This window comes from Strigops habroptila, chromosome Z, assembly GCF_004027225.2.
Source record: "Strigops habroptila isolate Jane chromosome Z, bStrHab1.2.pri, whole genome shotgun sequence".
Classification (NCBI taxonomy): domain Eukaryota; kingdom Metazoa; phylum Chordata; class Aves; order Psittaciformes; family Psittacidae; genus Strigops; species Strigops habroptila.
Window position 1 is genome coordinate 63,258,833 of NC_044302.2, and position 15,516 is coordinate 63,274,348.

At 39.0% G+C, this 15,516-nt stretch overlaps 2 protein-coding genes across 4 annotated transcripts in view; both read right to left on the reverse strand.

Moving 5' to 3' along the window:
* APBA1 (amyloid beta precursor protein binding family A member 1) overlaps nucleotides 1-15,516 on the reverse strand; it is a 92,637-nt gene that overhangs the window by 35,470 nt on the left and 41,651 nt on the right. For all 3 annotated transcript variants that reach the window (XM_030512293.2, XM_030512295.2, XM_030512294.1), the window contains exon 2: nucleotides 3,131-4,335. In XM_030512293.2, coding sequence (XP_030368153.1) covers nucleotides 3,131-4,282 — 1,152 coding nt within the window. In that variant the 5' untranslated portion in view covers nucleotides 4,283-4,335. The remainder of the gene's footprint in view (nucleotides 1-3,130; nucleotides 4,336-15,516) is intronic.
* PTAR1 (protein prenyltransferase alpha subunit repeat containing 1) overlaps nucleotides 4,237-15,516 on the reverse strand; it is a 99,160-nt gene continuing 87,880 nt past the window's right edge. Inside the window, exon 8 of the mRNA XM_030512296.1 lies at nucleotides 4,237-4,335. Coding sequence (XP_030368156.1) covers nucleotides 4,257-4,335 — 79 coding nt within the window. The 3' untranslated portion in view covers nucleotides 4,237-4,256. The remainder of the gene's footprint in view (nucleotides 4,336-15,516) is intronic.

Sequence of the window (15,516 nt, forward strand, 5' to 3'; positions counted from 1 at the left end):
TCTTTAACTGCTTGAGCTTTTTTGTCTTTCAGTGCTTTTCTCAGCATGCCTCTGTATTTCCACAACTAAGCAAGCCACTATCCTCAAAGCTCTATGACATTTTTAAGATGCTTTTTTAGACCTTCTGTACAGTTTACAGATTATTATATTTAACTGTATTCTGAGATAGCTACCACACAAAACTTTTCCATCATAATGCCACATTTCTTGCAGTTGTGCAGCTCTAACTACTGCTATATTTGAAAAAGACATCCTCACAAAGCCATATCTAAGTGATGGTCTTCTTTGGTTTAAAAGATTTTCTGATAAACAGATTTTGGAAATATATGCCCATTATTCATATCTCATATGTGTAACAAACATAAAAAAAAAAAACAACCCATCTTACTGTATTTATTCAAAGGACCCTGAGATAATTTTTCAGCTTTTATCAAATAGACACAACACCTTCCCCACAAAGTAGATGTCCAGACCATCTCTGAAGCATGCGTCACTAAACTGAGGTGCACAAGGAACACAACAGCAAATACTCTCCATTGTTAAATATTAAGCAAGTACTTCAGTACACTATTTATTTATTCACAGAAGTCTGCTACCTGCCTCCTACACCACAGGACTACCAGAATTTATTACAACAGAATTGCCCATGGGCTGTGAGCAATTTTCTTTTTTTGTATACCTGCTAAACATTTCTTCTGAGGAGAAATACATACGAATGACTGAAAGTCCTGGTAGATTAAACTGTGACTAAACCTCGAAATAGGGCATCTTAATACCAAATGGATATAGTGATCTGTAGCTTTCTTACCACCACAGTCTTTCCTAACAGTCCTAAACTATATGCAGCTGTAGGTAAGCTGAACACTTCTGGAATGCTAGCCTCTCAAAACAGTCTCTGCACATTTCAAACTAGTATTCTACCAAATATTTTGCTGTCAATGTATCATCCAAATGCTCAGCACTATGGAGTAACAGTGGCTTTCTAGTGAAAAAAGGCAAAAGAGGGTGTCATATTTAATGAGTCTCAACTGCATATCGTTCTTCTAACTGGCTTCAGTGCTCTCCCATGGAGAGCTCCTAGCTAAATAAAAAGTGACTGCTATTTGGATCTAAAGAGGTCTTACCAGTTTCAGTATCATACGATTAAGAACACAAAATAATTACAGATATTTAGAGGGAAGTTCTATCTCTAAAAGTAAAATGGCTTTGTTAAAAAAACAATGTGGGGACAATTTCCAAAGTAGTCTGGCAAAATAACTGAAGGTAACAAAAGCACCCGCAATGCATTACTTATCTGCAGCTCCTTGATAGTTCTGGGAGAAGAAAAGGGTGTCTGCCTGAAGATAAAACACTCTCTTTATGTAATTCCTTCTTATTTCAAGGCCAGTGTTACAAATCAGACTGAATAACATCTCTGGCATATACTGGTTACACTGAAAAGCTCCTATCTGAGATCCTGTTTTATCTCTCAAAGGACATAAAGGAAAACCTACATTTAGATAAAGGCGCTTCAAATATATTTTTATTAGAATTGCTCACTCACGGCCACTTAGTCCTAACTCTAGAAATGCTTTGTTAAAGAAAGCAGACTGTTTGGACTGTTCATGAGTTGTCATCTGAATTAAAGAATCCAGCAAAGCAAATGCATACTTCACCTTCAGCAAAAACCCAAATTCCTACCCATTCCCATGACCCTTTTTCTACAATATGTACTCCCCTCAATCTGTACAGACCTTCTACATAATTTGCTTAATTTACTTCCTCTTTTACTGTCTGCCCACGCATCTACAACCATCATTTGTCCTTGAACTGAGATATACTGTCATTATACACCACTGATTTGATTAACAGCCAGCTATGAAAAATATTGCGTAAGAAGTTAACTTTTGTTGCAAAACACAAGCCCCTATGTACTTAATACCTAATGTAAATACAGACCGATGGAAACACCTGTTTTGTTTACTTGATGAACATACCAGGCTGAGTCCTACCAGCACACCTTGTAAAAGTTAAATTCTGCAAGGTGCAGCAAGATTTTGGAGAGCAGCTGGAGCACCTTCAGGAAGGGTTCAGTGCTTTTAGGATTCCCAACCTCACATCACTGAGATCATCATGGTACGGAGTGTTACAATTAGACAATCAGGAAGCAACAGAAAGTTCCTTGATCCTTCTAGACAAAGACAGCACTTACAAACACAGGCAATATGGTGAATAAAATGAACAACAAAAGAATAATGTGATCTATTAAAAAAAAAGGAGAGAGAAATAAATTACTGCTTTTGGAAACTATTAAAGTTAGAAATAATTGTTGTCCCACATAGAATAATCTGGGAACATTGCTTTAGCCCTCTTTGTGCCTGCTAATCAACTTAGTAACAGACATAATTTTTAAAATATTTGTAGAAGTAGTTTTTGCAATAAAGGTTGCTTTTTTTTTTTAAGGAAAAAGTTTCAATGAAACTATGTGTAAAAAAAAAAAAAAAAAAAAAAAAAAACCCCACCAAAAAAACCCAACCAATCCAAACATACTCATCACTGTGTGTTTCCAACAGTTTTCCAGGAAAAATAAAATCATAGAATGGTTTGGATTGGACAGGACCTTAAGATCATCTACATTTCTAGATCCTGCAAGTGGACAAAAATCTGCAACTTTTCTGGAATATGAATCGATCTACAATACCATCATAAAGAATATTAACAGATTTCTGCTGGAACTGTTAGGATTGTTATGTGACAAAAAATGAAATTTAGGATGAACAGAAACACACAAAGATAGATAACAGAGGACAAAGTGTTTGGCAGCTATTCTAAGACATCCCATGGCAGCAAAAAATGTAACAGCATTTGTTTCAGAAAAAAAAGTAAAGAGCTTCATGTGATAAATTTTTGTATAGTGTAACTGGGGTCAGCAGTGCTTCATAAATTAAAATGTGGCCCACTGATCACGCACCTGCTTACCTCTTACATGCTCTCTAGAGTACTAATTTAAAATTGACAATGCACTACATACTTTATTGAAGGGTGAGTCACAGAGTAACGACAAAATGCACCCTCCTTCACTGCCACTTTTGTCACAATTAAAAGGAATGAGACATACATAACCGGAGATACGAAAGCTTTGTATACTCACATCGCCATCTAGTGGCCTCTGGTCGTCAGAGTCCCTGGTTGGGCTGATGTCCTGCCTCATCACCCAAATCGGCTCCTTAGGTTCATCAGGGGTATAAGGAGAACGGATGGTCCTTGTCTTCACTTCCTCAATAGCCTCTTTAATATCCTTGATGGCCAGTGAAATTGCATCTCTCTTTTCCTTACTGTACCTCTGTACAGATTCTCCTGAGCTGGATGGAACTCGAGAACCAGCTGGGAGCTGGCCATCACTTTCCTGCCCACCACCAGCAAGAGCATGACCATGCTCCAAACTCTGCTCTGCCTCTGGCATGTCTTCAGCTGCCTTGTCTAAGCTCTGGGAGCTCATGCTCTGCTTCACCTCTGCTACAATCTGATCAATGTCCTCCTCTTGTTCATAACTATCCATTCTTGGGTAAGGCGCAAACTCTGCCTCCTTCTCAGGGCTATCAGACTCTCCATCAGACCGTTCATCATAATGGTGAAGGCGGGCACCAAGTGCCTCCTTGCGGTAATTATCGGCTTCCTCCCTTTCCCGCTCATACTGTTGGATACCCTCTCTAGCATCGAGGTCTGGCGTATCTCCTATCTCCTCATATACATGCTCCTGCAGTCCATAGTCAGCGTAAGGCTCAGCATACTGCTCATCTTCTCCTCGGTGGAAGAGCCGATGTGTGTAGACATAACCCGAGTAGGCTGCATTCATGGCTTCCTCATGTTCGATAGAATGGAAATGTAAGTGATTAGGCAATGTTTGATTATGAACGGCCTCACCATGCTCAGCCTCAGCATTCTCTGTGTACTCTTCAGACTCAGGCCTGTACTGCACGGCATATGCGCTCTCATCCTCATTTTCCTGAACTCTTTCTGTGTCGTAACTGTCCTCCACTGTGGCTATCACATCCCCTTCTGCAGTATCTGTGTGATTGTGGAAACCACTCTCAGTGCTGGCCGACCGAGCTAACATCCCTTCCTCCTCCTGCCCAGACAGGCCTGCTTGGCTGCTGTTTGTATGTCTTGGGTAGCGAGTTGCATACCGCTGTTCCTCTTCCACCTCTGAGTGCTCCAGGTCAGCCTCCACTGATTCATTCACTGCTTCATTTGCTGGCTCTTCACTCACCTCCCCCTCAGGCGGTCCAGCCAAATGGTTCATGGCAAATTCTGGTGGGTAGGTCACTTATTGTATTGACATTTTGTCTATCACAGCTGGAGAGAAATAAAAAAATACAAACCATTTGATGTTAATCTTAAAAAAAGGTGGCGTCAATGAACACAAGCAACAAAAGGCACCCTTCCTTCCACAGCAGGCAAATGTTTCACTTCATGAGCTCTGAAGTCAGACAACAGCTAGCAGAACAGTATGACCTCCCATTCAAATGATCTCCAGCAGCAGTAAGGAACAATGATCTCCTGAGGGACTGCACTTCTCACTTAAGCGAACAAATTCTTGTGGAGGAATCACTTCCAAGCAACCCCTTGGAGATGCTTCCACTGACTGCTCTGGCATTTCAATGACATTGGCAGGCACATGTTAGAAAAGCTAACTCTGGCCAGCGGCTCAATCATGGTAGAAAGACGAGAGAAATATTCCACCCTTGCTCCACCTCTCCCTACAGCTCATTAATTCAGTGCAAGGGAAGGATGCTGTAGCGTAAAATGACAGATTTAGTCGCACCACAAGAGTTTGCAATTGCTCAGATACATGACAGCTATACATACTACCCTTCTTCAGTACGGTACCTTCAGCTGAGATAGTGACCCTAAGCACTAATCATTAGAAATAAAAATGTACTCTCAAGGTATCTGAAGCACCTGTTCCTTATTCCTAGGGAAGCCCAAGACAACTAGCTACAACACAGTTACCATAATGAAATGTATCTATAATCACTTAAGATGACTTCTACACCAAACCTCTTCCCTAAAATACGGAGAAGAAATTACTAATATTCTTAACCATGACCACATTGAGACTAGTGAGGCATCTTAGCCTTGCTGACTTTGAGTAAAAGATTATATAATAACTAGAGATGTCTGCTGGTAATAATAGGCCATAAAAAAAGGCCACAGAAACAGCAGAACTTCATAAGAATATAGATTAGCTTCTAGAAGTTTCATGGAGCACACAGGCCTACCTAGCTCAGAATGCTTCATTTTTATGTAAGAGCTTCAGCTATTTTGAAGCTTGGCCTATGTTTTTAAAATGTAGTGACATGAAAAGGACATTTTATGTCCTTTTAAGGCCCTAAGTCAAACCACATACCTGTAAGTAAAATGCAGGTTTGGCCTGTGACTTAGTGATAAGTACTAAAAGAAAAGGTACCTGTTGGAAGAGTTCTAACTTGAAGGATCTATAAAAGCATGGGTCAATTACCAATTACAAAAATAATGTGAATGTAAAATAGAACGTGAACTAAATCTACTGAACTGAGGCAAGGAGGCTCAGGTGGCACTTTGCTGACTAGATGAGCTCTGTACAAAAGAGCTGTGGGAATAACTTCCTGTGGTGAGAAAGCAACAGTAATTTCAGTTGCCCTCTATAACGAAAGTTAACAGGCAGGCAAGGCTAGGTGGGAATTACCTGCACTATACTTCCATGGGAAATCCAGTGGGTGCAGCTTCCAGCTCAGCCAACCATCCTTGTCCTTGACACACCTAATGTTTTAGCCTCTAAAACTTAGGAGTCCTTCAAAAAAAGGAGAAAAATATATCCTGGCCCTTGTTCCAGACAGATCCTTTAATTTTCAGAAGCAGCTCATACACAGTTTTTGCAAATGTATCACACTATGTCTGACCTGTAAGACTTGACTTTCCCACCCTCATCACAGGGGAGAAAAATGTACAGTGTATGATACAGTATATATAAAAACAGACTTATAATACCTAATAAATCACATTAACTGAACAGATAAAGATGTTCTACACAAACTAATCCTTTTTCAAAGTAAATATGAAAAAACTCAGTTTGTTTCTTCAAACTAAAGAAGGTATGTCAGTAAGAGGCCTTCAGTGACAAGGTAAGGTTTTTCCAGCTAAGACTTCCAAGAAATCAGGAAAGAATGGACAGAATATGGGTATGTATGTAATGGTATGCCAGAACCAACAAACCAAACACTCTCCCCCCCCCCCAGTATATGACATATTGTAGTAAACAGGAACAACAATATTGGAGAGCTTCATTTTCAAGCCCACAAAAAGAAGGGTGAAGATGCCAAGGCATAACAGCCCTTTGAAAAGTCCATCCCAAGCAGGATTACCTGCTCCCACTGAAGTCAGTTATAAAATTTCAATTGCTTTGCACATAGACAGAGTTAGGCTAAAATAGAGGTCTGTTTAAAAATTCTACCTTAAATGTGTTGCTCTCAAAGTAGCCCCTAACTCACACCTAAGTGTCATTGGTCACCCGCAGAAAAAGGGCAATATTAGTTCAAAGAAATCAAGTTAGATGTAAACACAGGATGATGACCAATTTTCTGAAATCTTTTATGTATCCTGCCACATCTTTAACTTAGAATCACAGAATGGTTTGGGTTGGAAGGGACCTTAAAGACCATCTAGTTCCAACCCTCCTACCATGGGTAGAGACACCTTCCACTAGATCAGGTGGCTCAAAGTCCTGTCCAACCTGGCCTTGAACACTGCCAAGAATGAATGGGGCAGCCACAGCTTCGCTGAGCAACCTGTGCCAGTGTCTCACCACCCTCACAGCCAAGAACTTCTTCCTAATGTCTAATCTAAATCTCCCCTCTGTCAGTTTAAAGCCATTCCCTCTTGTCCTGTCACTACAGACCCTTGTAAAAACACCCTCTCCAGATTTCCTGCAGGCCCCCTTATGGTACTGCAAGGCTGCTCTAAGGTCTCCCCAGAGCCTAACGCGTCCATATCCTTCTTACGTTGGGGACCCTAGAGGAAAAAGGAATGGTGTTGGGAGCTAATTATCTTAAGTCGGAAAAGAAGGTAAAATTCAACTGCATGAAGACTACCTATATCTCAAGTCAAATAAGGTATCAAATGCCACAATATTTACAACAACAAAAGTTCTGACAATTTCGAAATTTTGTGATCCTGTTTTAGAAGTCTTAATACATGCTCGTAAAATAATGCATATTATGGACAGACAGCATTACTGATATGTCTAGCTGTGAGAAAAAATTACAGAGATTATAAACCATACAAAATATTGCTAAAAACCTCTGAGAGCCCCACCATTTTCCTTTTCAAATGGAAGGTTTCCAAAGTTCCATGCGTGAAATTGCTCTAATTTGAAGAATGATCTCAGGTTAATTTCAGATATTGAAAATTTCAAAGGTGTGTCTTTTGAGGGGATGAAGAGGAAACTTTAAGCTTTACTTGAAGCTTTTTACTGAAAAAAATCCGCTTCTCTTTGCCCTTCCTCCAATAATTTCATTTTAATTTAACTTTTTAATTTTGCAAGTAATAAAATATTATTATCAAATGTATTTTTGGGAAAAAAAAAAAGGAGAAATTTTAATTGAGAGGAAAAAAGATATATTTACTTATAAAATTGTAGATTTGAATAAATGCCCCTAGGTCACCTAAGCCCCAATATACTTCAGTGAGAAGTAAGCTTCTAAGTCAAGCACATTAATTTGACTGTTTAACAATCAGTCTTTAGGACAGTAATTTATAGAATCACCTATTAAGCTTGGGTGTTAGAAGCACTAAATCCCTTTTCATATATGGTAAGTGGAAGACTACTAAACCCCACATTTTTTAATTCTTAGTAGCACTCCCCTCAAGCAAATATAAGGTCTGCCTGATTTTTCTCACCAGGCCTTCCATAAGTACTTTATTTCCAGCAAGCAATCAAAAATCAATAAAATACATAAAATGCCATAGACAGAAGAGAATTTAAGCAAGAGAGGTCATCTGACATTGGAAATAAAGACACAGCACCCATCTGAAAGATATTATACTCTCCTATTAATTACTCTGAACAGCAGCTGTGCTCCAGTAATCAAACATACAAGGGAAAGTGCTCTGTAAGCTCTCTCAGCTTTGCACTCAGGGCTTGATGGATGAATCTGTCTTCAAAACAGAGAAGTCAGAGGTGATTACTACTGCAACCAGCTCTTTCCTGAAGGTTAAACTACCTTTGTGCCTGTAAAGAAATAAAATTAAGCATCTCCACATATTTCTGAAGCAACATACATAAAAAGCTGGAAGTTTCAGGATTTTTCTCTGCTACTTTATGCTAAAAAAAAAAAAAAAAAAAAGAAAAGTAGTATTTAAAACACGACCAAGAGGCATACTGTTACCTCAGAGCAAGATCACAACATCAATGCCCATTGCTACTCAGGAAAATACTTGTAATAAGAAAAGGTGAAAATGTGAGTATTCAGCTTCCAATTTGGTTTGTTATTTGTTTCCCAAATACCTATAACATGCATAATTGTTTGCTTTCTTGTGCATGCAAGCAGAAATGAAGCTTTTAAAAAATTAAAGCTTTTAAAAAATTATTATTATTTCCAATACGCTTCTTAGAGTTTACTGCATAAGAGCACTACGCATTATATTTTCTCTGACCTTTTGGAATGAAAGATCACACTATTGATAGCTATGTGTACTATTGTTAGTGTCTCAGAACAAAAGCTGAGTATACCAGCTTTTGGAACCAAGACTAAACACACACATTTTTTTGTCAGATAAGGGATAACAAGGTAACTCAGCTAAGGAAGGGACCAGAGGAGGTCTCTGGTCCAAGCCCTACCCAAAGCACAGCCAACTCTAACTATCTCTAACACAAGGGCTCTGGCCCCACCATCTTGGTGGCCCCAGCTCCCCTCCAACCAGTTTGTCAGTGTCATTCCTGTACCTGGGACCCAAAGGGGAGGCAGTACCCATGTGGGGTCTGGCAGGCACCAAGCAGAGAGGTCAGCCCCTGCTCTCCCCTGGCTCTCAGGCTATATCCTGCTCACACTACCCAGATGCCCCTGTCCCTTTTTTCTCTGCCATGGCCATGTCCCAGCACGGCTCTTTGGCCGCAACAGTCCCAGCCTCAATCATTGCAAGGGGTATTTACACACACACAGCTTTTAAATGAATCTTTTCATTTATAAGAAGCATAAATTTTATCTTATTTTTTCAGGACTCTTTCAAGAGAAAAGTTAGTATGCCAGTTGAGTGTGAAAGCCAAAATAGTTCTGTCTTCTCTAAAAAACTTTGGACATATATACACCTTTGTCTTTCATTAAAAAATTGCTAGTCTTTGAATATAATTACCCATAACTACAGGTCACATTAGAAGCAGAGAGACCTCTGACTGAATTTGCGAAGGCATCCCAAAAACAAGTGCAAGTTGTCCCAGCACATTCTGTGCTGAGGAATTTCACAGTGCTCCTATATTTTTCCAGACTCCAGCACTACACTAATGTTTCACTTGAACACATAGTTATCTCAGCAAGACACATGAACACAAGTTACCTTTCAAAAAACCCAACAGTCTTTTAGTAAATATGTCTTTGAGACATATCTTCAAAATATTTTTTTTTTTTTTTTTAAGAGCTCCTATGGTATAAAATGGCTGAGAATTCAACAGCATATGCAATGCCCCCTTGAAGAGAATTCACCACCTCCCCTGTGTTAGGCAACTCTTTTCTGAACTGTAACCTGCTTGGGAAACATGATTGCTTCTGCTGCCATGTGCTATGTAACCTCATCCAAAACAGCTTAAAAAAAGCCCAAATCCCTGTGAAACGTATGCTTCTTGCCAGTCAGCGAAAGCAGCACCTGTAAAGTGACATTAACACCCTATTACATACATACATACACATACACACATTGGTTCATACCGATGAAGCTGAACTAGAAACACTCCTAATACTGCTAACTGTAAAGTAGAAAAGCTATACGTACAATACTGCTCTACACACAAAATTTTCTACAAGTGCTTCTAGAATCCTTGTACCACTGTAGTATTCTAAACAAGTTAAACACTTTAGTTTCAACACTCTAAGTTGCCTTTAACATTTCCTGCAAAGTCTTTTACCGCACTTTGGTTCATAATAACCTTGGAAGCCTCCATTCCTGAGCCCCAAAGCTGCTTCTGAACTCAGCAGGAGCAAAGTTTAAAATACAAACTACTGTTTAAAGCTCAACAGAAGAGCCTTTTGTTTTCTGGTAAAGTATGTAAATTTCAAAAGCGGATAGCTTTTACCCGAGTCAACCTTTTCTGACCACAACCAGCCTAAAAGAGCACACAGATCCTTAACAAAAAGTAAAGAAATACTGTTATTAAAATAAAAGCACGCTGTACCCCAGCCCATGCTTACATCATCATCTCAGACTAACCCTTTTTCTTATCCTGCGTCTATGAAGACAACATAATAGACACAGGATAAGAAAAAAAAACAACTCCTTTGTTTCCTGCCCACAGGCCTCCTCCTCTAGGCCCATGCTTGCCCCCATGAAAAGAAAGGGGAGCTGAGGGAAACCTGTACCTGACGTAAAAGAACACGAAACTTTTGCTAACACTAACCAGATCTAGAGTTACCAGAGCTAACGAGCTCTCAAAGAAACATTTAACTTTTCTCCCCTTCCAATTCCCATCTTGCTCAAAACTAAAATTTAAACTTGACCAAGAAACACCATGCAGTAATCTTCAACAGAGACAGGCCAGATCTCTTCATGCTTCAGGGCACTGCAGAGAGAAAGTGCTCTGATGAGAAAAGGAAAAGACCCTTCCAGCCACCTTTTAACACTGAAGTCCTGCCAATGAAAGGAACAGAGACAATGGACTCCAGGAATACTTGAAGCCATCCATCTACTGCCAGAAGAAGGTTAACTGGTAATATGGCCCAACAGAAGACATACTAAAAGCAGTAGGAAAAATCCTGTCAAGGATCCATATGCAACCTCTGCAGTGAAGCATAATAATTAGACACACTACACCAAAGGCACTTAAAAAAAATTAATCTCAAATCCCAGACTGTAATTCATTGAGGGAGTAAATCTGACTGCTCTCAGCAACCAGAATAATTAAGCATCATAAATAAAATTCTGGCAAGAGCTAAACTAAGGAAATTTAGGGTTCTCTTTCACTCTGTTGTGATTCTCTGACAGGTTACTGCTGATTTTATTCCTGGGAGTATTATGGATGCATCTTTAATTAGTGTCCAGATAACTTAAAATTTTGACCATTGGAGTTGTTACTCTGGTATTTAAATCACGGTTACTAATAAAATCCATCTCCAAAGAAGAAAGAGAAATTGAAATAGTATACAACTAATGCCAAAGTATAACATTGAGGATCCATATTACAATGTGACACTAGCTTCAGTCTTTAAGTACAATTATTAGAAACGAATCTTTACTAAATCTGAGCACACCATTGTTTGTAATTTTCCATATTCTCTTCTCTGTGTAAAAGGGCAGAACTGTCTCAGAGAGCACAGGTGAAAATGCTGACTTTCCAGTGATGAATTCTAAATGCAAATGATGTTGTTTTTACACTAGTGACATTTTTATAGCAATGAAAACTATGTACTTCTCTCTAAACAAAGAGGGACTAGATCTATGTAAACCAAACCAACAAAACCCCAAATTGATCCAGCAAGCTCAATACCCTTTCCATCTCCTTTGAGATGCTATTAATAGCGTGATACAGAACAAATGTAGACAGAGCTAAAAAGTATGATCCAGCAAGCTGCAGGCTATCTTCAGGATGAGTAAGAATGCCTCAAGCTTCACTCACAGAGAGAGTAAGAATTAGTATGTCCAAAAATCCCTTGGATTTTCCTCCTCTGGTACACATAAAGACTTTCTGGTTGAGATAATCTTATTCAGCTGTATTCTTGGTTGCTGTAGTACAGTCTTGATGCAACATATCTTTGACATAAACGAGACAGAAGACATATCAGCCAAGAATCAAGATTCAGAACACCCTGCATCTGCTGAAACTTTCGAGTAACTTAGTCCTCCTGATTTAATGACTTGAAATGATACTGTAAGGGGAAAATCAATTTGTTATGGAACATAAATTTTTCAAGTGAGTTAAACTCTATATTTTTAAATTCTTTTATTCAGTCAAGCCACAGGTTGTGCCAAGTACACAAGAACATTTGGATGGTGCTGAGACAACTTCAAGAAAAGAAGAAGGGTCTGCTAGAATTTGAGGGAAGGCTCTGCAGCAATTATTCTGCTTTCAGGAAAACCAGGTTAAACAACAGACTGTAAAGTCCAGCTAGTTAGTCTGGTAGTCTAATTAGCTTTCTTCAGTGGAGAGAAGCGAGTTACAGAATACTGTTTCCAGGAGATATTGTTTCAAAAAAAAAAAAAAAAAAGGGAAAAAGAAAAAAGGCTGAAGTAGCAGAACAGTACACATGTGGAGGGAAAAAAACCCCAAACCAACAAAACCAAAAAACAAAAAAAGCTTACAACACCTAAGCAGTAACTTTTTTACTTCTTAAATGCATCTGTAACAAATCTAGTAATTAATAGGCAACTGAGGAACACATCTTGATCTAAGAATCTGTTTCCTATCTTCCCAAACCCAAAAGCACAGGATCAACTCACTGAAACAGTAAAGAAATAGCACCATTCTACAGAAATAGTGCTGAAACCCCAGTAACTTTGTAGTTTCTGTCATATGATCAGTAAAAGGATTTGTTCTGAGGTGCTTTTATTACCTTCAAGCTAAGTTTACTCCCTCATGAAAAGCAATCATGGCTCAGACAGCATAAAAGTAAGAGATCTTATCCTCCTTTAATTCCTTTTATTTCACAAGTTGTAAAGGAGCTATACCTGAGTTAAGTTGGAAAAGTAGATAGATAAGGATAGATGGGATACAGAACTTGCTCACCTTTCACAGCATAACATGGACTTACAAATATACTACTGCCAGGCAACTGTAACACCTAGCTACTGAAAACAGTAGATTTTACAATCCACCTCCCCCCACTTCATTCTAGGGAAAGAAAAGCCTGAAAAGCAACAGCTCTTATTTCAATTGTTATTTCAATTAGACTTACACTTTACTACATGGGTTTTTACAATTACTTTTTCTGGAAAGGCTTGAGAAGGGCAACATGTAAGATGTGGAGATGTTAGTCAGATGGGAAAAATAAGAAAGACAGAGAGATGAGGTAACTAAAATTCCAAAGTATTTGATTACACTGGGACTATCAGCTCTTTTCCATCTGCCTCTCACCATTCAGAACAACTGAATCAACACTTTCTGCCATACTCTAAGCTCCTTTTCAAGGACTTCGTGTATGCCTGGATTATTGAGAAGAAGGCTTTAAGTATTAGCTTGTTTGTCTCTTTCTTTCTGATTGAGAGCAAGACATCACAGCCCATATCTGCTTCCATTCACAGAAATTAAGTAAGCAAGAGCATCTAAGATCTGCTGGCTATCAAAACCTCATGAAGAAACAGTGAAATCCCACTAGCAGAGATTTCATTTAAAGGTATAGACACAAGTGAAAACTTAGAAAGTTACAAAATAAAAACAACCAAAAAAAGATAAAATCTTTGTGGCTTCAAGACGCAATATTCCTGGACTTAAATGTTACTTCAATAGATTCGAGCTTCTATCTATATAACTTTAATTCTTAGGAAAAAAAAAAGATCAGAAAAAACCCCCAAAAAACCACAGAACAAAACAACAGATGCAAAGGAGGAGGAAGTAGGAATGCACAGATGTAGTTTACAATTAAAATTAAAATTGAGATTTTTCTCCACCATACATTGACAACTTTCTCTTCTATTGTATTTTCTGTTACCATTTTAGCCCTCATAATAAGCCCAACCTCATCTCCAACCATCAAGTTCTAATAACACCTGTAGATCTTTTTACTTCTTCTATTTCAAGGACAAGCTGCTGATTCAGTCCACACAAAAAACATCAAACCAAAAGCAAAAAACCCCCAAACCGAAAAACCAAAGCTGCACAGACTAGCTCATAAGTTTCTAAAGAAATGAAGGAAAACTCATCTGCCACTTGTATTTCCTCACGGTGCTATACTATTGCTATACTATAAAGAGCCAGAGAGTCCTCTCCAAAATAACGTGGAAGGATGTCATACATTTGCTGCACAAGCATAGTCCAGAGTGATTAGATAAAAAATTCTCAAGCACATGGTCCACTGTTATGACCTTTCTGAAATGCTATGGCCACTTGCCAGCACCAGAGTAGATGTATCACCAGGCACTACACACCAGATTTTCAGCTACAAGATGCCTGTCCGGCTCAACCAGCACCTACCTGCATTTGACTGGCCTCAGCAGACATGTCTGCCTGTTCCACGCTCCCCAACAGCAAAGCTTTTTCTAGCTTCAAACATTAACAACTTCTGCACCTTCAGTGACTTAGGAAACAAGATACACCCTGTGCTGCTCCCCAGAGCTGAGCAAACGATTAGTTATTCAAAGAGGGAGGACATCAACATCACTCTCTTTTCTCTGCACTGAAGATCCTGACTGAGACCTACTTTTCAGCACAAGTATATTTCTGTTAGTGGAACTAGCTGCTCCAAGGTGACTATATACAAAATCTGTTCCCCAGACATAATTAAACCCTAATGAAGGCTGGCATTCCTCCACATCTGCAGCTCAGAACAGAACTTGAAGAGTATCAGAAATTGCTCTGTACACACCTCGGGGTCCTTGCATGTGTCTTTCACTCGGCAGCTTGCTCAGAAATCACAGTTGGAGCAAGGGGGATGGGAGCGCTGCCTGGCAACAGCCACAGGGGTCCCATCAGGTTAAGAAACAAAATAGATTTGTTGATGCTAATCAATAAAGTCAACCAGATCACACAATACTCCCAGATCTCAAAAGTCAAAACCAGATGCATTCTGTCAAGACCACACAGCTTTCCGTACACTTGCCAGTCTCTACCTACTAAGAAAACAAACCTACCAGAACACAATTACACAGGAGACAGTTCAGAAGAAAGCAAACTGAGGGGAGTCACCCAAACACGCTTTTCGTATCTCTATGACACATTTACAGTTAGAAACTCCACACAGACCAGCCTGAATCAAGTAATACATACAGACAATGGGAAAAAAGGATATAGTGTAACGGCATTTAAAGATGCAGTCACAAGCAACACAGAACATAAATAAAAGATTTTCTAAATATATGTAGGGTGGCAGTTTTCTTTTTTAAATTGTTTGTTCCTAACCCCATAGCGTTTTTGTCTCCCTTCCAAACAGAACTGACTTTAAAAAATAACTTTAGATGGCTCACACTTCTGTAAAAGTAGATTACTTTGTCTTCTCTTTTTATACAGAAATACTTAAATTTTAGCAGATGAGTATATTCCATTTCAAACATTTTTATTATGCACTCTTAACCGTATTAAATCTTTTTATATTCTTAACATACCCAAGAAGTGGTATCATATGAGAGAAAAGCAGCATCTAT